This window comes from Nerophis ophidion, linkage group LG04 (genome assembly GCF_033978795.1).
Source record: "Nerophis ophidion isolate RoL-2023_Sa linkage group LG04, RoL_Noph_v1.0, whole genome shotgun sequence".
NCBI classification, from domain to species: domain Eukaryota; kingdom Metazoa; phylum Chordata; class Actinopteri; order Syngnathiformes; family Syngnathidae; genus Nerophis; species Nerophis ophidion.
Window position 1 is genome coordinate 37,463,953 of NC_084614.1, and position 24,293 is coordinate 37,488,245.

The window sequence follows — 24,293 nt, forward strand, 5'->3', positions numbered from 1 at the left end:
ATGACATAGTGCTGTATTTTACCTCTGTATCTCTTTTTTTCAACCAAAAATGTTTTGCTCTGATTAGGGGGTACTTGAATAAAAAAAATTTTTTCGCAGGGTGTACATCACTGAAAAAAGGTTGAGAACCACTGCCGTATAGCATATAAGAATATTTTATTACTGTTAAGCAAATTATGAACACAAAAACACGCCAGAAGATGTGTACTTATCATAGCTACCCGTATGACAAAAAAAAACGCGTTAAAATCAGTGGTGTTCAGTAAAGTGAATTAAATGCGCTGACAGTTCATTGCTCCTGTCAAATGAATTGCACTAAGTGGAGTGGATCACCACTCCAAGATGGCAGCCCCGCGTCTCGTCAGCACCAGTAGGCGGTACCGCTCGATGCCGCGTCTACTTATAAGATGTCTATGGTTATCACATGATCGCAGTCACTCTTTACCCGGAAACGTCAAAACAATGGCAGCATACCTGCAGTGGAGAAAATTCGCATTTTTCGACAAAGACGAAGTATTGGATCGATTAGATCATGGGAAAAACTTCGATCTTCCCAAAGGAATATCTGCTTGCGACTCCGGACGTGGTCATATCGTCCTTGGAGATATCCTTCAGCTGTTTGCTTTGCAATTTCGGCTAATGTTATGCTAGGCCGGATGCTATTTAAACCTAAAGCGATAAGAAGAAAAACAGTCATGATTGAGGTTTGATTATGAAACTCTTGTTGCAACTTAATCATGGCGACTAGTCGAATCTATTTAGCGCAGTTTAGTACTTATATTGTCGGGGTGTCTAATATTAGTTGCTGCATGTTACATATGCTATAACGCAGCTAAAAGTTCACGTACTGGACGGCGTGGCGCAGTGGTGTAGTGGTTGTGCGCAACCCGAGGGTCCCTGGTTCAATCCCCACCTAGTACCAACCTCGTCACGTCTGTAGCGTCCTTGAGCAAGACAGTTCACCCTTGCTCCTGATGGGTGCTGGTTAGCGCCTTGCATGGCAGCTCCCTCCATCAGTGTGTGAATGTGTGTGTGAATGGGTGAATGTGGAAGTAGTGTCAAAGCACTTTGAGTACCTTGAAGGTAGAAAAGCGCTATACAAGTACAACCCATTACTGCAAATCTATCTGTTGTCCTTAGCCACATTTTACATATGGATGGCAACATCTGGCTTTTAACGCGGTCATTGCAGCTGTCAACTTTCCAGGCATACAAGTTGCGAGTAACACATCTCTTCCAACTGAAACAACACAGTATCCTTGTAACAGTGGGACAGGACGAACACGGAATTAACCCCCTTGTGAGTATGGCGTTTTGGCATGGCGTCTAGAGCAGTGGTTGTCTATTTTTTTTCCACTAAGTACCACCTCTCAAAACACTTGGCTCTCCAAGTGCCTCCCTAATGACAGCGCAGTAGGCCTAAGTGTTCATTAAAACAAGGCAGACGTTATATTTAACAAGTTAATTTATATTTTTGGCCACACAATGAACAAACATGATCAACAATGTTGGTTCATATACAGTACATATTTACAGACTTCTCTAGCATGCCACTAGATCCGTGGTTCTTAACCTGGGTTCGATCGAACCCTTGGGGTTCGGTGAGTCGGTCTCAGGGGTTCGGCAGAGCCTCCGCCTCGGAGGTCAAGACACACCCGACTCATCGTGTAAATAAAAAACTTCTCCCTGTCACCGTATTATGGATACCCCCCGAAAATGTTCCCTCTAATTTTCCATATGTGTGAGCTAAATAACAATTTGACAAAATGACAGCAGTCATTTCCATGATATTATTTTGTAATTTAAGTGTTTTGGCCCACTTAAAATGACTAACATATTGTTTTTCATGAACTGTGTACGAGTATTATATGTATGGGTGGGGGGGTCCTGCTTTGGAAATAATGTGTACCCCTTTCAGATATCGTATTTAGTTCCCACTAAAACATTCACATGTTGCACAAATAGATGTAAACATGGGGTCATGTGTACATTCCTGTAACTTTTTGTTTCTAATATATACCTTAACTAGTATTTCTTTAATATAATAAAATCATTTTATGATTACGGCTCGGGTTCAGTGAATTCGCATATGAATCTGGTGTGGTTCGGTACCTCCAACAAGGTTAAGAACCACTGCACTAGATAGAGCAAGTGTACCGAAGTTTAAGAATCACTGCCCCGTCTAAGAAAAATATTGATGTATTAAAACACCACTGCCATTCATATATGCTGTAAATATGTTTGTGCTGTTAAGGCTTTTCAGTCATTTAAAAATGCATTTACTAGCCAGTGACAACATGCTGCCCAACTTCCAGGTCAGAGTCCTTCTAGTTTTGTCTCAAACATTTGTCAGAACATGCATGTGTGCTAGGGTTGCACAATATAAAAGATATACGAATCATAAAACACGGGACGTGATTTTAAGACTGTCCCTTGTGCCAATAGATGGTGTGCTCTCACATGAGATTTGGAGTGGGATGGGATGTAAATTTTGGGACACATCCTCAGTAGTGTTCCTTTTGACTCCTTTGGTGTTTCGGCCTTTACTAACTAAACACCCTCATCTAAGGCGGCAGGCTAACAGGTGATCAACCCCGTAGCTTGTGTTCCATGCCCTACCAATAGGATTATCTTAGCTATAAAATCACTAACATCCCAACTGACTATGCAAGGCAGGGCCGTCCTTTTCCCTGAGCCAAGCTTAGAGCTGACCGCATACCTCAGAGGCCATCCTCAGGTAGGAGGGTTGGAAACGTGGAGGGTGGGAGGGGGTCATGTTCTTAGAGCCCAACAAGGGACCTTCCGTTTGATCCACAAATAAACATTATATACATTTGGATTTCGATAGAGCTAAATAAATTACTTTTCTTACAAGTAGCTTTATCACTGAAGGACTAGAGGACAAGGAGTCGCTAACCAAGCTGCACTCCACACCATAGGACGACACAAGAAGCCATGCGAATCTTGAATGTAAACAGTGGATACTATAGCGATTAGATAACACATTTTTATTATCATCAAATCGCTTTCGGTCGTTTTTTTGTTTTTCTTTACAGGACTTTAGAGCTTTATGCAAAAAGCTATGCTAACCGTTAAGGTAATGTAGACAGAAGTGGGTGGCCCATTGATACAAATATCGTCAGTAACAATACCAAGTATAGTAAATATCATTATAAGGTTGATACCACAGTGATTGGATCAATATTTTTTCTTATCACAAAATAGTATTTTTTTGTTTATTTTCTGTTATTACTGACAAGACTTTAGTACTTTAAATCAGAATCAATAGTAGTTTTTTGCTTATGTTTAGTTAGATATTTTGCACAATTGAATTTATTTTGCTCAAAATATTGTATGTAGTGAAATACATTAATTTCAATATTTTATTGATAGTGTTGGACAACCATCCTGTGTATTTGGTTTTTTTTTTTTAATTTATTTATTGGGCGGCATAGCGCAGTTGGTAGAGTGGCCGTGCCAGCAACTTGAAGCTCCAGGTTCGATCCCCGCTTCCGCCATCCTCATCCCTGCCGTTTTGTCTTTGGGCAAGACACTTAACACACCTGCCCCCAGTTCCACCCACACTGGTTTAAATGTAATTTACATATCGGGTTTCACTTTATAAAAGCGCTTTGAGTCACTAGAGAAAAGCGCTATATAAATATACCTCACTAAAATATACTTCACTTATATTTGTGAGCAAAACATTTGTAAGTCCATGATGTTCCAACAGAAAGAAACCAGATATTACTGTTAAATTAGCTGGTGAATTAACAATTGTTCTGAAAAAATAATAGAACTGGAAATGACGCTATATGTTACTGCATACGTTAACAGCTAAATTAGGAGGGTTGGTAACCCATTTTGAAATGGTTCTCTTATCACTGATGTGCCGGATAATATACGGCAATAGACATTGTTATCGCAGGAGGCTGTAATATATATGGCAATATAGATTTTAGGCTATATGTAGGCTCCACGCGGTGTAGTGGAGCCTTTGCGAGTAAATAACTGTGACGTTATAAATCACGGCTAATAGTAAAACCGGTGAATCGTCAACACAAAGTGTGTAGCTGTTCAACTTCCCAATTAATTAGAAGGCTTTAAAGTGAAACTTACGGAATGGTAAAAAACATACTACATCTTATTACAAGTTGATTGTTTAACAGGTAAAGGTGTGGAATTTAGACAAAAGAGACAGCGGGAATCCTCTTTGCACAAGAATCTTTCCTGCAATTCCAGGCAACAAACCAGCAGAAGTCTCTTGCCTCAGTGTACATGAGAACCTCAACTTCATGGCCATTGGTATGTGGCCGAGAAACACTTGTTTTCTGGCTTGCGTCAGTTTCGTAGCTTTCCCGCTGCAACTGAAATTAATTGTGTATTTCTTACAAGGTTTCACAGATGGCAGTGTGGTTCTAACCAAAGGTGACATCACTCGAGATCGTCACAGTAAAACTCTGACTTTGCATGAAGGTACCATCCCAGTCACGGGTCTTGCTTTCCGCCAAGTTGCAAAAGTCACGCACCTGTTCGTTGCTACTCTTGAGAAAGTCCATGTAAGTATGAGAACTGCTAAAACATGTCCACTGTTATTCTTACGGCATGATAGGGCTGCACAAAAAAATCATAAAAAGAAAATTGTGATTCCCGTTGATGATATCTCGCAATCTCACTTTTAAGTGACAATTGTCTTGATTTTACTTGAAGGGGAACTTTGATGCTTTTAATCTGCATTTAACACACTTATTTGTGGTATAGAAATACATGCACCTGGGGATAGGTTGATTGGCAACACTAAATTGTCCCTAGTGTGTGAATGTGAGTGTGAATGTTGTCTGTCTATCTGTGTTGGCCCTGTGATGAGGTGGCGTCTTGTCCAGGGTGTACCCTGCCCTGCGCCAAAGGCAGCTGGGATAGGCTCCAGCTATGGATTGATGGATGGAGAGATCATATATATTGTATATGCTATTTAGTAAATGTTGCTCCACAGCCACATTAATAACCCACTTTCTGGGTGTTACTACAGGCGATTTGTTTCTGGAAACGTTCCCTTTTGATTGTGATTAAAACCCACCATTGCCCGCCCTCTCCGAAAATATGAGAATTTTTTTTTTCAAAAATGTACATTATTAAATACGTATTATAACACACGATTCACTCAGCCCAGAGCGCATGTGTAGAATGTTGCACATGATTGGCGACTGCACAAGTCTCACCGTCATCTGTCGACTGTCACGAGGCATATGTGTACGAACTTGCACATACGTTAACAAGTATCCCATTTAACACCCGCAAAAGTTAGTGCTACACAACTTTTAGAGGTAACAGTATTGATTCTAAAGATACTGACAGCCTCCATACCCAGTGAGAAGTGCCGCAATGTAACAACAATTAGTGGGAAAAAAATATAATTATCACACCAAATGTCCAGTTGTGGTAATATTTCAGCTTCAAATTGGATGGAAAATACACGCCTATCAACACGGACGAACGAGCGAGGATGCCTTGATCACGTGATAGCAATACACAAAATTTTACACAATGTCAGACCTCGTTTTTCCACCTGGTAAAAAAATACACTTTAAGATGTTCAATATTTTTTTTGTGTTAAAGTTTGCACACGATGGAGCAGTCCAAAGTTAAAGCTTACAGAAATAAGAGTTTATTTTATTTATTTGTTTGCTTATTTATTTATTATAACAAAGTTATTTACCTTCCAATTACAGTACAGTGGTGAACAATTCTACAGTAATGAGAAATGAAAGTGTGTATCTTTTAGATAGTTATTTTCATTGTATTATATATTATGATTACATTACAAACACTGTATGGTTTTAACAGGGTTTTGTTTAGTTTAAGAGCATGATGTAGACCAGGGGCCCCACACTTTTTTTTTGCAGGCGAGCTACTTTTCAAATGACCAAGTTGAGGGTATCTGCCTCATTCATATATATAATGTATATTTATTTATTTATGAAAGAGATGTTTTTGTTGACAAGTTAAAGGTGTTTAATGATAATACAAGCATTATTAAACACATAAAGATTCCTTTTTTTCATGAAGACAAGCATTTAAGTTAGTGTATTACCTGATTTGGATGACTTGCATTGATTGGAATCGGACAGAATTGCGGATAACGTTGGCATTTTCAAATGGAGGAGTAAACAAGTCCTCCTTTCTGTCCGATGCCACATGAAAGTGGTTGGTTTTTGTCATCTTATTTGTCCAGCTTCCAAAGTCGATTTTTTACGCTTCACAAGAAATACATTGGCGGCTAACCCCATAGCTCCCCAGCTTGTGCACCCCAGCTTTCTGAAACTCTTATTTTGTTAGTGCAGGCAGGATGAAACAGCACTTTTACTGTGAAGATAGAAACCGTGCAGTCGGTCTTTAACGTTTTGAAGGCAGGTACGGCGCGAGAGTCTGTTGAAATAAAAAGTGTTTCTCGCCTTTTTAAAAAATATCTGTCAAAGTGAAAACAAACATGTTGTGATATACATTTTTCAAGGACTTCAAATTGTGCAGTCCTGTGACATGCTCATTTTTTCTTGACAATAACAGTGTGGCAATAATGCTGATATCGACCACCTTCTCTTTCTTCTTTAGTGCTACACACTGTCGAGCAAAGAGTATCCAAAAGTAGAGCTGGATACACACGGGTGTGCTCTTCGCTGCTCCTCCCTCACAGATCCCTCGCAGGATTCTCAATTTATAGTGGCGGGAGATGAATGTGTGTATTTGTACCAGCCAGACGAACGAGGGCCCTGCTTTGCCTTCGATGGAACCAAACTTTTGGCCCACTGGCATCGAGGATATCTTTTCTTACTTACAAGGAATACAAAGTCACCCAACAAGTAAGAACACTGAACGATGAAAATTATTTGTAATTATTAATGCAATTATTAGAGCAATAGCTAATCCTGTGTAAAATATCCATTAATAATTCTCACTCTTTTCTGATGTCACCTTATTTCTTGTCATTGTTCACTTAAAGCATTGTCGCGAGTCATGTATTTTTTTCAATCAGGTTGCTGTGTTAATTCCCTACACAGGTTTGGAAGCAGGGAAAGCTCTCCATCAGACAAACAGCTTCTGACCATCTACGACTTGGACAACAAGTTCATTGCCTTTAGTGCCGCATTTAACGATGTCATTGATGTAGTGGCTGAGTGGGGCTCATTCTATATCCTCACCAGAGATGGTAAAATGTATGTTCTTCAGGAGAAGGACACACAGACCAAACTTGAGGTAATATTAGTATTCATTCATTGAACTGTCATAAATTTATTTACTATACGATTCCGATCTTTTTTTTAATTTAATTTTTCTTAAGTAAAAATGGCTGAATTTGCACATTTCCTCATAAAACACAGGGTACAATACCATGACGTGGCTGCCGTGAGTCTGTCTTCTTTGTTAAGGGCCCTATTCTGACGTTTTAATGCGCTATTAATCATACTCTTATTAGTATTCTGCCATCCAGCCTGCAGACTCGTCTACTCCACGTAAGTTAGGCAAAAGTGCTTAAGGGGATACATGTCATCCGTAAAGTTTTCGCAGCGCTTCGCATTTTCCACATTTTGTTATGTTATAGCCTTAATCCAAAATGGAATAAATACATTTTTGTCCTCAAAATTCAACACACAATACCCCATAATGACAATATGAATTTCTTCTTTTTTTAAATTGGCAAATGTATTAAACATTTTAAATAAAAAAAATCACTTGTGCATAATAATTCAGTGTTTGCTCGATACTTTGTTGATGCACCTTTGGCAGAAATTACAGTCTCAAGTCTTTTTGAATACGATGCCACTTGCTTGGCACACCTATCTTTCGGCAGTTTTGCCCATTCCTCTTTGCAATACCTCTCAAGTTCAATCAGGTTGGAAGGGAAGTGTTGGTTTTCATCCAGGATGTCTTTGTACATCGCTGCATTCATCTTAGTTTAGTCAGGGAAGTGACCTAAGAAACCTGATGGCCACTCTGTCAGAGCTACAGAATTCCTCTGTGGAGAGAAGAGAACCTTCTAGAAGGACAACCATCTCTGCAACAATCAATCAATCAGACCCGTGTGGTAGAGTGGCCAGCCGGAAACCATTTCTTTATGTAATGTATGTCAAAATGCACCTGAAAGAATCTCAGACCATTCAGCCATCCAACTTGTTCTGCTTATCCAAGGTCAGTAGCTTAAGAAGGGGGCAGTAGCCTAAGAAGGGAAGCCCAGACTTCCCTCTACCGTGGTGTTCCTAGGCTAGTTCCTAGGCTAGCCGGGGAAAAAGTCTTTCCAACGTGTCCTGGGTCTTCTCCGCGGCCTCCTACCAGTCGGACATGCCCTAAGCTTCTATCTAGAGAGGCGTTGGGGGAGCATCCTGACCACCTCCTTTGGCTTCGCTCGATGTTGAGGAGCAGTGGCTTTACTCTGAGCTCCTTCTGAATGATAGTGTTTCTCACCCTATTTGTAGCCACCCGACGAAAACAACTCCTTTCGGCCGCTTTTACCCGTGATCTTGTCCTTCGGTCATAACCCAAAACGCATGACCATTGGTGAGGATGGAAATGAAGATCAACCGGTACATTGAGTGCTTTGCCTTTCGGCTCAGCTCCTTCTTCACAACGACTGATTGAATTAGACGCCGCACCTATACTCTTGTCGATTTCACGATCCACTCTTCCCTCACTCGTGAACAAGACTTTGAGGTACTTGAACTGGGGAAAGATCTCCTCCCTAACCCAGGGATGTCACTTCTCCCTTTTCCGGGCGAGGTGCTGATTCTCATTCCAGTTGCTTCACACTCGACTGTGAACCGATCCAGTAAGAACTGAAGGTCCTGGCCAGATGACGCCATCAGGACCACATTATCTGCAAAAAGTAGAGACCTAATCATACAGCCACCAAACTGGATCCCCTCAACGCCCTGACGGCGCCTAGAAATTCTGTCGATAAGTTATGAACAAAATCGGTGACAAAGGGCAGCCCTGGCGGAGTCCAACTCTCACTGGAAACAGATTCGACTTACTGCCAACACTATAAACCAAGCTCCGGCACTGATCAGACAGGGATCAGACCGCCACAAATAGACGGTCCCATACCCGTACTATCTGAGCACTCCCCAGAAGGCTACTGGAGGGACAAGGTTTAAGGTCTTTTCCAAGTCAACAAAGCACATGTAGACTGGTTGGGCAAACTCCCATGCTCCCTCAAGGAGCTTGCCGAGAGTACAGAGCTGGTTCACAGTTCCACGACCAAGACAAAAACCGCACTGCTCCTCCTGATCTGAGGTTCGACAATATGGCGTAACCTCCTCTCCGGTACACCTAAATAGACCTTACAGCGAAGGCTAAGGAGTGTGATCTCACGATAGTTGGAACACACCCCCCGGTTTCATCTCTTAAAGAGAGGAACCTCCGGTCTGTCAATCCAGAGGCACCGCCGCTGATGTCTACGCAGTGCTTCAGAGTTTTGTCAACCAAGACAGCCCCACATCTTCCAGTGCCTTAAGGAACTCAGGGCATATCGAATCCACCCCTGGAACCCTGATACAGAGCAATATTTTTAACTACCTTGACAACCTCAGCCCCAGAAGTAGGAGAGCCCACCACAGATTCCCCAGGCACTGCCACCTCATAGGAAGACGTGGAGGTGGGATTGAGGAGGTCTTCGAATTAATCCCTCCACCGATCCACACCGTCCTGCATTGTGGTCCGTAGCACACCATCCCCACCATATACATTGTTGACAGTACACCGCTTCCCCCTCCTGAGGCGGCGGATGGTGATCCAGAATCGCTTTGACAAATTAATGCAGCAATTTACAGAGACATCCTGGATGAAAACCAACGCTTCTCTTCCAACCTGATGGTGCTTGAGAGGTGTTGCAAAGAGGAATGGTTAACCAAAATGAAATAAAAGAATCACATTGTTATGTATTATGAGGTAATGTCTGTACAATCGTAATGACAAAAATACATGTATTCCATTTCGCTATAAAGCTGTAACATAACACATTGCAAAAGTGAACCGCTGTGAAAACTTTCCGGATGCACTGTATTTTAGGATTTTTATTTTTTATATATAAAACACTATCATGTGGTCTATATGTAGTGGTGTTTTTGGTCAACATTTTGCATAGATAATGTTTTACAGACCATTTTCCAGCCACTTTCTGACTGTTTCTTTAGAATGTGCCGTTTTATGGGCGGTCTTACTTACGTGCCTCTCTAACATAATGGTACAGAAAACTCTGAAACCAATTGTCTTTCTTTGCAGATGCTGTTTAAGAAGAATTTGTTTGTAATGGCCATAAACCTAGCTAAAAGCCAGCACCTGGACAGTGATGGTTTATCAGAGATTTTCAGACAGTATGGCGATCACCTTTACCTGAAGGGAGACCATGATGGTGCTATTCAGCAGTACATTCGGTAATTGTATCAATCCTCATGTCAATTGTGCTTGGTAGTGGTAATCTGTGTTGAGTGCCTCCCCCCATTTATATATTTGTTTTTTTTCACCAAATATTGTAGACCATGGGTGTCAAACTTGTTTTCATTGCTGGCCACATCGCAGTTTAGGTGCTTTCAGAGGGCTGCTAGTAACAGTGAATACATAAGAATATAAATGTTTAAGGGCCTCATTATATTATTACACAATTTTTTATGCATTTGGTTATTAGATTTTTTTAACATACGTTTTGATGATGGCTGTCAAAAATAAGTTCATCACAAAATTATTGCAATAATCATGTACATACACAGGTTTGATCCCTTCCCCCCCCCCCCCCGAAGCTTAACTTTGGATTTATACCTGAAAGGTGGTACAGGTTGAATACGGTTAGTGATCAGGTCAATTCAGTGCAAAGATGAGTAAAGAGACAAATGTCACTCCAAAAAACCCTGACTGGACACCATATAAAACTGTTACAAAAATTGAGCAATTAAATGAAGTATATTTATGTAGCCTCAAATATATTTATCTTTAAATGACATTGACAGTGAATTCTGACCATAAAATTGTATTTGTTTCCAAATGCTGGGACCAAAATTGTTCAATCTTTATTCAAACGGCATTTGTAAAGTTACAAAGGACTTACAGTTAGTACTATTTGCAGATGACACAACTGTGTTTTTTTCGAGAGAACACACAGACGCTAATACAAATAATAATAGAAGAAAATAACAAATTAAAAAGATGGTTTGAAAAAAAACGACTATCCTTTATTCTCATTAAAACAAAAATAATGCTACTTGGTAACAGGAGGAGAGAAAGTCAAACACAAATACAAATAGAGTAGACATTGAAAGGATTGTTGGGTGTAATAATAGATAATAAAACGAACTGGAAGTCTCAGGTAAAAATATTCAACATAAAGTAGCAAAAAACACGTTAATAATGAATTGAAAAAAATGTATTGGATCAAGTACCACTCCATATTCTCTACAGCTCACTGGTGTTTCCATAGTTGAGTTATTGTGTAGAAATATGGGGAAACACCTAAAAATGTGCGTTTCATTCAGTAACAGTGTTACAAAAAAATCAATTAGATTAATACATAATGTGGGATATAGAGAACATACAAACCCTTTTTTTTTTTATTCCAAAATATTGAAATTCAATGATTTGGTGTATTTGAAGACAGCCACCATTATGTTAAAGCAAACTATAACCTGCGACTCAAGAATGTACAACAATTCTTCTCAACAAAAAAGGAGAATTATAACCTTAGAGAAAAATCTAATTTATAACATTTGTATGCATGCACATCATTTAAGACCTTGAGCATATCGGTAAATCGAATTCATTTATGGAAAGGATTACACAAGGAAATCAAACCAAGCACTTGTGTGATTCAGTTTAAGAGACTGTTCAAATTGCAAGTGTTCTCAAAGTACAAAGAAGAACAATTATGATGAACATCCTGAACCAAAAAGAAAAAAATGGAAAATGTCATTAATCTCCTAGTTAAACTATAATTTACTTAACTATTTATATGTGAGAACCTTTAATATTGTGTGTATGTTTATATGTCTAATATTTGTATATAAATTTAATATTTGTTTATTTTCTTATTTTATATTAATGTATATTTATTTGTTTATTTATTCATTCACTGTTCTCTTACAAACATAAAACAAAAAATGGAATAAAACTGATGTTATGAAAAGGGCTAGGATAAATTAAACTCTGTTTCTTCCTACTCCTTTTCGGACATCCTGAAATGAAACAACTGGAAATATGTAATGCATTACATTGTAATATTGTATGCATGTTTGAAATAAACTGAAACGGACTGAAATATTTTTAAGTTTATTTAAATTAAGCAAGCATTAGCTTGTGATTAATCACGAATAGTCCCTCTTCAAAAGTGTGATTACTCTGTTGAAAAAAAATAAAATAAAAAAAATAATTTGACAGTACAACAATTGATGCATAACTTCCTTTAAAATTGTAAGTCAAGGTGACAAGCAGATATTTAGGTATTTATTTGTATTTTTACAAAACAATTGTAATACGGAATCCTACTGTTGAATGATCAGATAATATATGCAATTTCATGCAGTACATACATTTTTTTTGTTGAAATTAAAAGGACAAATAAATTTAATAAGAAAGATGAAGTACTTCATCAAGGCTTTGAGAGACCACAAAATGACGTGGGGGAGTTTGACACCTGTTCTGTAGATGTACAAATTAAATGCATTACATATACATTGTAATCATTCCTCTTTGCATTTCTCAGAACAATTGGAAAACTGGAGCCATCTTACGTCATTAGGAAATTTTTGGATGCACAGAGAATCCACAACCTGACATCTTACCTACAAGCATTGCACAGGCAGTCACTGGCCAATGCAGACCACACCACACTACTGCTGAACTGTTACACCAAACTGAAGGACAGTTCTAAGCTGGAAGAGTTCATTAAGGTAAATAAAAACGGAAGCAGCACAGTCTAAATGTGTTGTAGTTACAGGAAATGAGAGATTAAACTTGTATTGTTCCTAATTGTATTCTAATGTGCTGTACTTTAAATAGAGCAGTGAAAGCGAGGTTCATTTTGATGTTGAGATTGCCATTAAGGTTCTACGACAGGCTGGCTACCACAGCCATGCTGTTTTCTTGGCAGAGAAGCACATGCACCATGAATGGTATTTGAAGATTCAACTCGAAGATCTCAAGGTAAAATAGATTTAAATATTAATCAAAATTATCACTGTATTAAAATGTCGTTTATAGCTACATTTACAGGTTTGTGGTACATGAAGTCTAAATGAGCTGTGTTTCGTACTTGTGCAAAGATGTACAATAAAAATAAGAAACACTGTATACGAGGCCCATTCAAATGGTGGCCCGGGGTCCAATTCCGGCCCTGAAATAACACCATACCCCGCCCTTAGTTCGATTCAAAACCAACATTTTTGCAGCAAATTCCGCAAAGCACTACAGTGCTCCTGGTATATAGAGGAACCACTGTAAACACATAGGCAGATGCGTGCGTTGACATTTTAATGATACCTGACCAGCAAACATAGAACACTAGAGTCCAAACTTGTGATTTACAACTGAGGCATTCCTCAAGGCAACCCTTTTAAGTACTCTCCTTTTTGGCAGTTGAATTTTTTTTTAATATGATTAATTTACGACACTCGTGATTTAAGGTTATATAAGTAAACCTTGATTGATTGATGTAACTAAAGTATTGCAGTAACTTGTTTACTTCACATGCAGTCTGTAGTTATCTGTTCAAGTTCTTCAGTTATATTAGCTTTCTGGAAATGTGGCTACCAAAATAATTTACTTGAAGACCCTGTTGTATACCAATACTTGCAAATAATATTTTTAGGAATGAGTCTTATCAGCATGCTACGTATATTCTGATTTTCCTGCTCTTTGTATAACCAGTAAATATGTTACATTGCATGCAAATCTTTTGTGTACAGCCACACAGGTATTTTTTACTTGGTATTTGTTGCTCAGTTACTTATTTTACATATTTCCTTTCCAAACGCAGAACTATGAGGAAGGGCTGCGTTACATCGGACGTCTTCCTTTTGAACAAGCTGAAAGCAACATGAAGCGATATGGCAAGACATTGATGCATCACATTCCTGAAGGTACAACCATGCTTCTGAAAGGCTTATGCACAAACTACCAACCAAGTGGTGACACCGCTGAAACAGACAGACACTTGGAGAAAAAACAACTCAAAAAGGTCTGTGTGCACTTTTCAGTTTGCGCTCGCATTATCATAAAAATTTTATTTTAAACAGATTGCTGGGAATATAAGGGTAAAAAAACATGAATCAAAAAATAACTGATTTTACAAATGTGCATAATACCTTATGTTGTGTTGATTTCAACGACATAACACTCTTCAGACATCTGACTTTTCGCACCCCCACGCACGCCCCTTATCTCTCTTCTTTACAATGCTACTGAAAACCACTGTCAGCCCGCACATCAATGCACTTTCTATGCCGCTATGCAGCTCCAACAAAATCTGGTTGACATGTATAACTTGTGTTGTTATGACAATGACAGTAAAGGAATTGATTGATTGATTTCTAAATTATTGTAACTCACTTATAAGTTTTTGAAACTTACCTCTTTCATAACGACATGAGAGTGTTTTTGTTTTAGTTTGTTTATAACTCCCCCAGTAAGGTTGCATTGCTGTGTTGCCCTGCATGTTTTTGAAGTAAGATTAAATAAGGCATGTCAATTCCATCCATCCATCCATTTTCTACTGCTTGTCCCGTGCTCAGCACCCCCACGACCTCATCTCAAATCCTTTTTGTTCAAATCACATACATGCAGAAGTCTCAAAACTTGATAATAAACATTCCAAATAAAATACTGCAGTCAATCACTGTAATAATCTAATTATTAGTGCAATCAAATTATAAAAAGATACATTTTTAAATAATCAGTATCCACACTTGTGATTAAGTTGATTAATCAGTAAATTAATTGCCTGCATCATTTAAATAAACTTAAAAAATATTTTTGGACAAATAGTTTGTCAAAATGTCGAACACAAAATGTTTTACTAAATATACATTATTTATTTGCTCAAAACGGTTTTATCTGAAGTCCCAAGTATAAATGTATAAAATTGAAATTTGGCACAGAGCACATCAGTGGGCTTCTCCTCACCCATCTTTTGACTAACGTACGGTGCATTCAGAAAGTATTCAGAGCATTTCACTTTTTCCACATTTTGTTCTCTTACAGCCTTGTTCCAAAATGGAATACATTATTTTTTCATACATTTTCCTGGTATCCTGACTAGTCTCCCAATCCAATCCAATCCACTTTATTTATATAGCACATTTAAACAACAATAACGTTTCCAAAGTGCTGCACAGCCATGTTAAAAACAATATTATGCTCCACCAATGACTGAATAAAACAAAAAATGAATAAAAATAAAACCAATAAAAACAATATAAAAACAAATATGATTAAAAACTATTTTAAAGGGTAAAATCAATTAAAACAGTAAAATAAAAATAAAAGTGTATAAAAAACACAGAGGACAGAGGACCACACAACTCACGTAGTGTTAAAAGCCAAAGAATAAAAGTGGGTCTTAAGACGAGACTTAAAACACTCCACTGTGGAAGCAGTTTGAACATGGAGCGGCAGAGTGTTCCAGAGCTTAGGGCCGACCACAGAGAAGGCCCTGTCTCCCCTGGTCTTAAGTCTGGTCTTGGGCACCACGAGCTGGAGCTGGCTTTCGGACCTCAGAGCGCGCGCAGGGATGTAAATTTGGATGAGGTCCGAGATATATTCAGGTGCCAGTCCATGTAAAGATTTAAAAACAAACAGCAATGTTTTAAAATCAATTCTAAAATGAACAGGGAGCCAGTGCAAACTCTGAAGAATTGGGGTTATATGCTGGCGTTTCCTGGCCCCTGTTAAAAGTCGTGCTGCCGCGTTCTGGACTAACTGCAACCGGGAGAGAGCTTTTTGGCTAATGCCAGCATAAAGTGCATTGCAGTAGTCCAGGCGACTTGAAATAAAAGCATGCACGACTTGTTCAAAAAGGTTAAAAGATAAAAACGGTTTAACCTTTACTAAAAGACGAAGGTGATAAAAACACGATTTTAAAACGCCATTGACTTGTTTGTCTAGTTTAAAATCGCTGTCTATAGTGACGCCAAGGCTGTTGACTTTGGGACGCACATAATTTTGCAATGGTCCCAAGTCAGTAAGGGCCGGACCAAAAACTAAAATTTCCTTTTTTCTCCCAGTTCCTGCCACTGACAAACATGCCCATGACTTCTAACTATGCTTCACTGTAAGGATAGTATTGGCCTGATGATGAGTACTGCCTGGTTTCCTCCAAACATGATGTTTGGCATTCATACCAAGGAGTTCAAACGTTGTCTCATCAGACCAGAGAATTTTGTTTCTCATGGTCGGACAAAATTTCAGGTTAGGGATATATCGATAAACGCGATATGTCGCGAGTTTGTCTCTGTGCGATATAGAAAATGACAACATGGTAATATTCGAGTATATGTTCTCACGCAGCTGCTTTTAGCTGCGGGCTTTACACTACAGGCTCTTCCCACTCCTTCTTGTGTCTCCTTCTCACAGACAGTAAGCGCACTTTCTTACATACGTCACATACGTATACGCCCTCGCGTAGCAGAGAGGTAGCAGCGTGGCTAACGTTAGCTGCAATGCTAGCGGAGTGTTGCGAGTGGTAATACGAGAGAAAGAAGGTGCGAATCTGGTAACAAATGAAGGAAGAATTAATTCCGAAGAAAAACAGCAGGGGTTCCATCGTCTGGCGGTGGTTCTGCTTCAAGCGAGAATATGTCAAATTGACAACTTTAATTCGTCAAGTGTGGGGCACAAGCGTTGCTACCAAAAGTAGCATTACTGCTAATATGTAACATCATTCGAAAAGTCACCTGCTAATAACTGTTTAATAAATACAGTTTTGGTCAAGTGACTTAGTTGTGATTTCCTTCTCTGCATGAAAGTTTAAAATGAGCATATATTAGTGCAGTATGAACAAGAATGTTTTAATGTATACACATAGAATCATCATACTGCTGTGATTATATGTATCAAGTGTTAATTCAAGGCTAACGCAAAATAACGAGATATTAAAAAAAGGCCATATTGCCCAGCCCTATTTCAGGTGCATTTTTGCAAACTTTTTACTAAGAAATGCCTGCCGTCTGGCCACTTTATCACACAGGCCTGATTGGCGGAATGCTGCAGAGATGTTGTCCTTCTGGAAGGTTCTCCACTCTCCACAGAATAATTTTGTAGCTCTGACAGAGTGACCATCGGGTTCATAGTCACCTCCCTGACTAGACTAAGATAAATATAGCTATGTACAGAGACATCTCGTCTGAAAACCAACGCTTCTTATCCAACCTGATGGATCTTGAGAGGTTCTGCAAAGAAGAATGGGCAAAACTGCTCAATGATAGGTCTGTCAAGTTTGTGGCATCATATTCAAAAAGACTTAGGGCTGTAATTGCTGCCAAAGGTGCATCAACAAAGTGTTGAGCAATAGCTGTGAATACTTGTAGAAATGTAAATTTTTTATTTATGTAAAATTTGCAATAAAACTTTTCCCATTGTCATTATGGGGTATTGTCTGTATAACTTTGAAAACAAAAAAATATTTTATTCCATTTTGAAATAAGGCTCCAGTATTATAACATTTGGAAAAACTGAAGCGCTGTGAATACAGTACTTTCCGTATGCACTGTATGTGATGCATTAACCTGATCACTGACGGGTCACCACCTACACTTTCTTCCAGGTAACCATCCGTGGTTAAAATAGAGGCGCGTGAGCAGTCAAAATAAATTGGATAATTAATCTGCGCATATACATGATTAATGTCATCATGTTTTGTAATTAATCACAAGAGTTAACTTGTCAAAAATGACAGCCCTAATCATTTTATGTAAATGAACTTCAATCTAATATTGTAATATAAACCAGTAAATCACAATAGGGGTAGATATTAACAATACCTTTTTACACCCACCCCACACTGAATTTGCTTCTTTGCCCAATTACTATATTTATGTTTCCCTTTTTTTTGGTCACCTGTTTGATTCTTTTTCAATTTTATGTTTTGTTTTGTTTTGTTTTCAGGCCAATTCTGAGGAATTCATCCCAATTTTTGCCAACAACCCCAGAGAACTCAAAGCCTATCTGGAGCATATGATTGAGGTGGATTCTCGTTCTCCTCAAGGGGTTTATGACACTCTGCTTGAGCTCCGATTGCAAGACTGGGCACATGAACAACACCCTGAGGTCAGAGGAGTATTCTTTTTCTATTTATTATATTTTTTTTAATTACTTAACACACAGACACAATTATATAAATAGCTGGCAACATAAGTGAGTACTATGATAGTTATCTTGTCTGCAAACAAGCCTGGTGTGGATAGCGCCATGATCTGGAGCTGCACGAGTGCCGTCAGCACTGGGAAGCTGTGGTTCTTTTAGGGTAAAAGAAAATTGCACAGCTCTGTGGAATTCCATGCCCATTACAATTGTGCTCATAACATTTATTGACACATGGGCCACAACAATTTATCTTAGGTGTTCTTGTGTTGCCAGCTATTAAATGATTATTTTCACAGGACTCTATATGTTTTTCTTGCTGTACGTTCTGACCTATTAATTGAATAACTGAGTTGAGTTGGTAAATAGTTAGATAAACGTGAATATATAAAAACGTGTCACTTACAATTAGTAAGTGCCCTTGTCAAGAGCGTCATTCAGTGACTATTTAGCGTTCAGATTTGCTTCTTACTGTCTTTGTTGAATAAACTATAGAAGTGGTTCTCAAACTTGTTTCACCTAGTACCACCTCAGAAAACACTTGGCTCTCCAAGTACCACCATAATGACTAACATTAAAATACAGTTGAAAGTAAGCTTAAATATTCATTTAAAACAAGACAGGTTTTATTTAACAAGTATATTTAATAGTTTTGGCCACTTTAACATCACAAACAGTTTGAACAGTGACACTGTTTGAATATTTCATTAAGGGATTCGTTGGCATACTACTAAATGAAGCCCGTGTACTGAACTATAGGAATTGTAAGTTTACATAACAAGTGTAAAACAATAATATAACAGTAAAAAAACAGCACTGTACAATGGGATCTAATTATTCTGGTTATTATTAAAATTAAAATAGATTTTTTTTTAAACTAATAAGCTTGGATGACTGTTGATGACATTAACACTTTCTATTAGTTTATTAGTCTTATTTTTATTTTATAATTATTAATAGTTTAATTCATTTATCATTATTACATTTTGTTTATATTTGTCATTTTGTAGTAAAGCATTCTGAATTAGTCCAGAATTCCGGTGATTAGAAGCACTCAACAAAAACAGCAGGCAATGAAAAAAAGTCGAAGTTGTATAGTGTAAAAAATCTAGCACAATATTGAACCTTACTATGCGATGATTGATTAATTCTTGCCGTGTACTGTTTTTTTGTTGTTTTGTTTTTGTTTTTACTATAAACTTCCTTCATCATTTCTCCAGGGTGAGTCAAGTCACTGTTTTACATGTACACTTTGGCTTTTTTAGTGTGGCTATACCTAAGATGGATAAGTATGTAATGTATTTTTGATGTGTAGTAAAAGCATTACATCAATAATATTGTATCGGTATAGTAAACCGTGTATCGTATAGTAAGGTACCCTGAGATAACCCGGGTTAACCTGTACATTACTGTGGACATTTGGCAGTTGGAAAGAAAAAAACCTTTGGTATAAGAATTTAGGTTTGGTATACAATGAAGCTTATTTATTATCTTATTTTTTTTAAATCTTTGCAGAAAAAAAAGATCCTGCAAAATGAAGCCTTGTTACTACTAAGGAGCGACAACACTGTGTTTGATAAAGCCCTGGTCCTCTGTCAGATGCACAATTTCAAAGAGGGCGTCCTTTACCTGTATGAGAAGGGCAAACTGTGAGTAAATATCTGTTAATTTTGCATTTTTTTTAACAATCATAACATTTCATACATTATATGTATGCTTTTTTTTTCCAACTTTTTCTTCCAAAATAGAAAGTAAAAAAGCAGTTTTTAAAGGCATTTATTATGCAAAACCAACATTTGTTAACATTAGTTTGTGCTTTTATTTATTTGTGATCTGCATAAGTGAAAAATCCAATCAAACTATAAAGGCAAGTTGAAGAAGCAAAAAAAAGAATCATCCAAACGAGCCGTTTGAAATTTGTGACGTTTTCCCCATTGTTGATGTCGGCGGATTTCTTTATACAATATATGTTGACATTTTATCCGAAATGCTTTGCGTGAGCCTGCCATTTTAGTCCGACATACTTGTCAATAAGCTCATTAAATTTCTCTATTTTCTTGTTGTGGCTCGTACATGCACGGGCATCCTTGGCTGTTGCTATTTCTAAGACAAACTAGCGTGTAGTTCTAACTTACAATTGTCAATAGACTCTATGGAAGCACTATACACTAAAGCACGGCTGACGGGGAGAAGACACTCGAAGTGGAGGCATGTAAATAAAACAGTGCATCCTGAAGAGACAGTCAAAAAGCGGCTTTAAAATGGTCTGTAAAACATAATCTATGCAAAATATTGATCAAATAACCACCATTACATGTTATATAGACCAGGAAAGTGTTTTAATTTTACCCCATCAAAATGTTGATTGCTCCCACATTAGTGGGACATCAGAGTGACAACTAGAATTATGTTGTACAGTATAATTACATCTCCTGTAAGGTTTCTAAAGTATCAATGCTCTGATACCAACATGCAAAAAAATCACATAAATACCTGCTTTTTCCAGTATTGTTTTTGCTTTCTTTCTTTTTCGTTGGCGAGCTATTTTGCTATCTTATCAATCAATCAATCAATGTTTATTTATATAGCCCTAAATGACAAATGTCTCAAAGGACTGTACAAACCATTACGACTACGACATCCTCGGAAGAACCCACAAAAGGGCAAGGAAAACTCACACCCAGTGGGCAGGGAGAATTCACATCCAGTGGGACGCCAGTGACAATGCTGACTATGAGAAACCTTGGAGAGGACCTCAGAAGTGGGTAACCCCCCCATCCCCTCTAGGGGACCGAAAGCAATGGATGTCGAGCGGGTCTAACATGATACTGTGAAAGTTCAATCCATAGTGGCTCCAACACAGCCGCGAGAGTTCAGTTCAAAGCGGATCCAAGACAGCAGCGAGAGTCCCGTCCACAGGAAACCATCCTAAGCGGAGGCGGATCAGCAGCGTAGAGCTGTCCCCAACCGATACACAGGCGAGCGGTCCATCCTGGGTCCCGACGAGCGGTCCATCCTGGGTCTCGACTCTCGACAGCCAGTACTTCATCCATGGTCATCGGACTGGACCCCCTCCACAAGGGAGGGGGGGACATAGGAGAAAAAAGAAAAGAAGCGGCAGATCAACTGGTCTAAAAAGGAGGTGTATTTAAAGGCTAGAGTATACAAATGAGTTTTAAGGTGAGACTTAAATGCTTCTACTGAGGTAGCATCTCGAACTGTTACCGGGAGGGCATTCCAGAGTACTGGAGCCCGAACGGAAAACGCTCTATAGCCCGCAGACTTTTTTTGGGCTTTAGGAATCACTAATAAGCCGGAGTCTTTTGAACGCAGATTTCTTGCCGGGACATATGGTACAATACAATCGGCAAGATAGGATGAAGCTAGACCGTGTAGTATTTTATACGTAAGTAGTAAAACCTTAAAGTCACATCTTAAGTGCACAGGGAGCCAGTGCAGGTGAGCCAGTACAGGCGTAATGTGATCAAACTTTCTTGTTCTTGTCAAAAGTCTAGCAGCCGCATTTTGTACCAACTGTAATCTTTTAATGCTAGACATGGGGAGACACGAAAATAATACATTACAGTAATCGAGACGAGACGTAACAAACGCATGGATAATGATCTCGGCGTCTTTAGTGGACAAAATGGAGCGAATTTTAGCGATGTTACGGAGATGAAAGAAGGCCGTTTTAGTAACGCTTTTAATGTGTGACTCAAAGGAGAGAGTTGGGTCGCAGATAATACCCAGATTTTTTACCGAGTCACCTTGTTTTATTATTTGGTTGTCAAATGTTAAAGTTGTATTATTAAATAGAGGTCGGTGTCTAGCAGGACCGATAATCAGCATTTCCGTTGTTTTGGCGTTAAGTTGCAAAAAATTAGCGGACATCCATTGTTTAATTTCATTAAGACACGCTTCCAACTGACTACAGTCCGGCGTGTTGGTCAGCTTTAGGGGCATGTAGAGTTGGGTGTCATCAGCATCACAGTGAAAGCTAATACCGTATTTGCGTATGACGTCACCCAGCGGCAGCATGTAGATGCTGAAGAGTGCAGGGCCAAGGACCGAACCCTGGGGAACTCCACACGTTACCTTAACATAGTCCGAGGTCATACTGTTATGGGAGACGCACTGCACCCTGTCAGTAAGATAAGAGTTAAACTAAGACAGGGCTAAGTCTGACATACCAATTCGTGTTTTGATACGCTCTAATAAAATATTATGATCGACGGTATCGAAAGCAGCGCTAAGATCGAGGGGCAGCAACATAGATGACGCATCAGAATCCATCGTTAGCAATAGATCATTAGTCATTTTTGCGAGGGCTGTCTCAGTAGAGTGATTTGCCCTGAAACCGGATTGAAAGGTTTCACATAGATTGTTAAAGGCTAAGTGTTCATTTAGCTGCTCTGCAACAATTTTTTCGAGGATTTTCGAAATAAAGGGAAGGTGAGACACCGGTCGGTAGTTTACCATGAGGTCAGGATCGAGGTTAGGTCTTTTAAGGAGAGGATGAATAACCGCGTTTTTGAATGCTAGGAGAACAGTGCCCGAGGAAATTGATAGGTTTATAATATTTAGCACTGATGGACCTAATAATACAAAGAGCTCCTTGAAAAGTTTCCCAGGAAGTGGGTCAAGTAAACATGTTGTTTGTTTTATTCCATTTACACGTTGTAACAATTCTTCTAATGTTATTTCATCAAAACGAGAGAAACTATTTTGGATATTTGCAGTATCCGCCGTATATGCAGTCGTATCTGTGTTAATATAACCCAGTTGTAGCTGAGACGCATTGTCTTTAATCTCCTTTCTAATAAGTTCAATTTTCTTATTAAAGAACTTCATAAAGTCATCTGCCGAATGGGTGGAGCTACTGGAAGGAGTCCCTTGTTGGGTTAGCGATGCTACTGTACTAAACAAAAATTTTGGATCGTTTTTATTAAGGCGGATGAGATTTGAGTAATAATTAGTTTTAGCTAAGTTAAGCATGCGTTTATAAGTTATTAAACTATCACTCCATGCTTGATGGTGCACCTCAAGTTTAGTCGTGCGCCATTTGCGTTCCAGCTTTCTACATAATAATTTCTGAGCTCTAGTTTCTTCAGTAAACCATGGCGTACGCCTTTTTGGGGCCTTTTTTAACTTCAGCGGTGCTATACTATCAATGGTTTCGCGCAGGGCGTTGTTAAAGTTGTTAGTGACGTTATCAATAGAGCCCACATACTTTGGGAATGGTGCCATTACCGAGGGCAATAGGCCAGCAAGAGGCGTCGTTGTGGCAGCATTAATGTTGCGGCTGCTATAGCAGTTATTGTTATAATTAGCTTGCCGAACATGAGTCTGAACTTCGAATTTTATAAGGTAATGATCGGACATTACTTTAGTATACGGGAGTATCATAACTTTGGAAACGGTGATACCTCTGACAAGCACTAGGTCTATCGTATTACCGCTGCGAATGCCTCGGTTCATTTATAATTTGTGTAAGACCACAGCTATCAATTATAGTCTGGAGTGCCACGCACGGTGGGTCCAATGGGGTATTCATATGGATATTAAAGTCCCCCATTATAATTATGTTATCGGCGTGCGTCACTAAATCAGCAACAAACTCTGAGAATTCACTGATAAATTCTGAATATGGCCCTGGGGGGCGGTAGATAACAGCCAGGCACAGAGGCAGCAGTGTGGCAGACTTCATAGAAAGCACCTCAAACAATTTATGTTTATTATTTAAGTTAGGACTTAAGTTAAAGTTTTCGTTGTATATTAGTGCGAGCCCCCCTCCCCTTTTAAGGGGACGGGCAATATGCACATTCGTATAGTTAGGAGGAGATGCCTCATTTATCGCAAAAAAGTTGTCTGGTTTAAGCCAGGTTTCGCTAAGACCGATGACGTTAAGGTTGTTGTCTCTAATGACCTCATTAACTAATAACGTTTTGGGAGACAAAGATCTG

General features: G+C 38.8%; 1 protein-coding gene across 1 annotated transcript in view; it reads left to right on the forward strand.

Moving 5' to 3' along the window:
• Positions 1-421: 421 nt before the first annotated feature.
• The window catches only part of vps11 (VPS11 core subunit of CORVET and HOPS complexes), a 37,861-nt gene continuing 13,989 nt past the window's right edge, over positions 422-24,293 (forward strand). The window contains exons 1-12 of the mRNA XM_061898025.1: positions 422-604; positions 1,152-1,300; positions 4,170-4,305; positions 4,396-4,559; positions 6,610-6,857; positions 7,056-7,251; positions 10,273-10,424; positions 12,740-12,926; positions 13,036-13,179; positions 14,012-14,212; positions 18,136-18,297; positions 19,846-19,979. Of these exons, the coding sequence (XP_061754009.1) occupies positions 463-604; positions 1,152-1,300; positions 4,170-4,305; positions 4,396-4,559; positions 6,610-6,857; positions 7,056-7,251; positions 10,273-10,424; positions 12,740-12,926; positions 13,036-13,179; positions 14,012-14,212; positions 18,136-18,297; positions 19,846-19,979 (2,015 nt within the window). The 5' untranslated portion in view covers positions 422-462. The remainder of the gene's footprint in view (positions 605-1,151; positions 1,301-4,169; positions 4,306-4,395; positions 4,560-6,609; positions 6,858-7,055; positions 7,252-10,272; positions 10,425-12,739; positions 12,927-13,035; positions 13,180-14,011; positions 14,213-18,135; positions 18,298-19,845; positions 19,980-24,293) is intronic.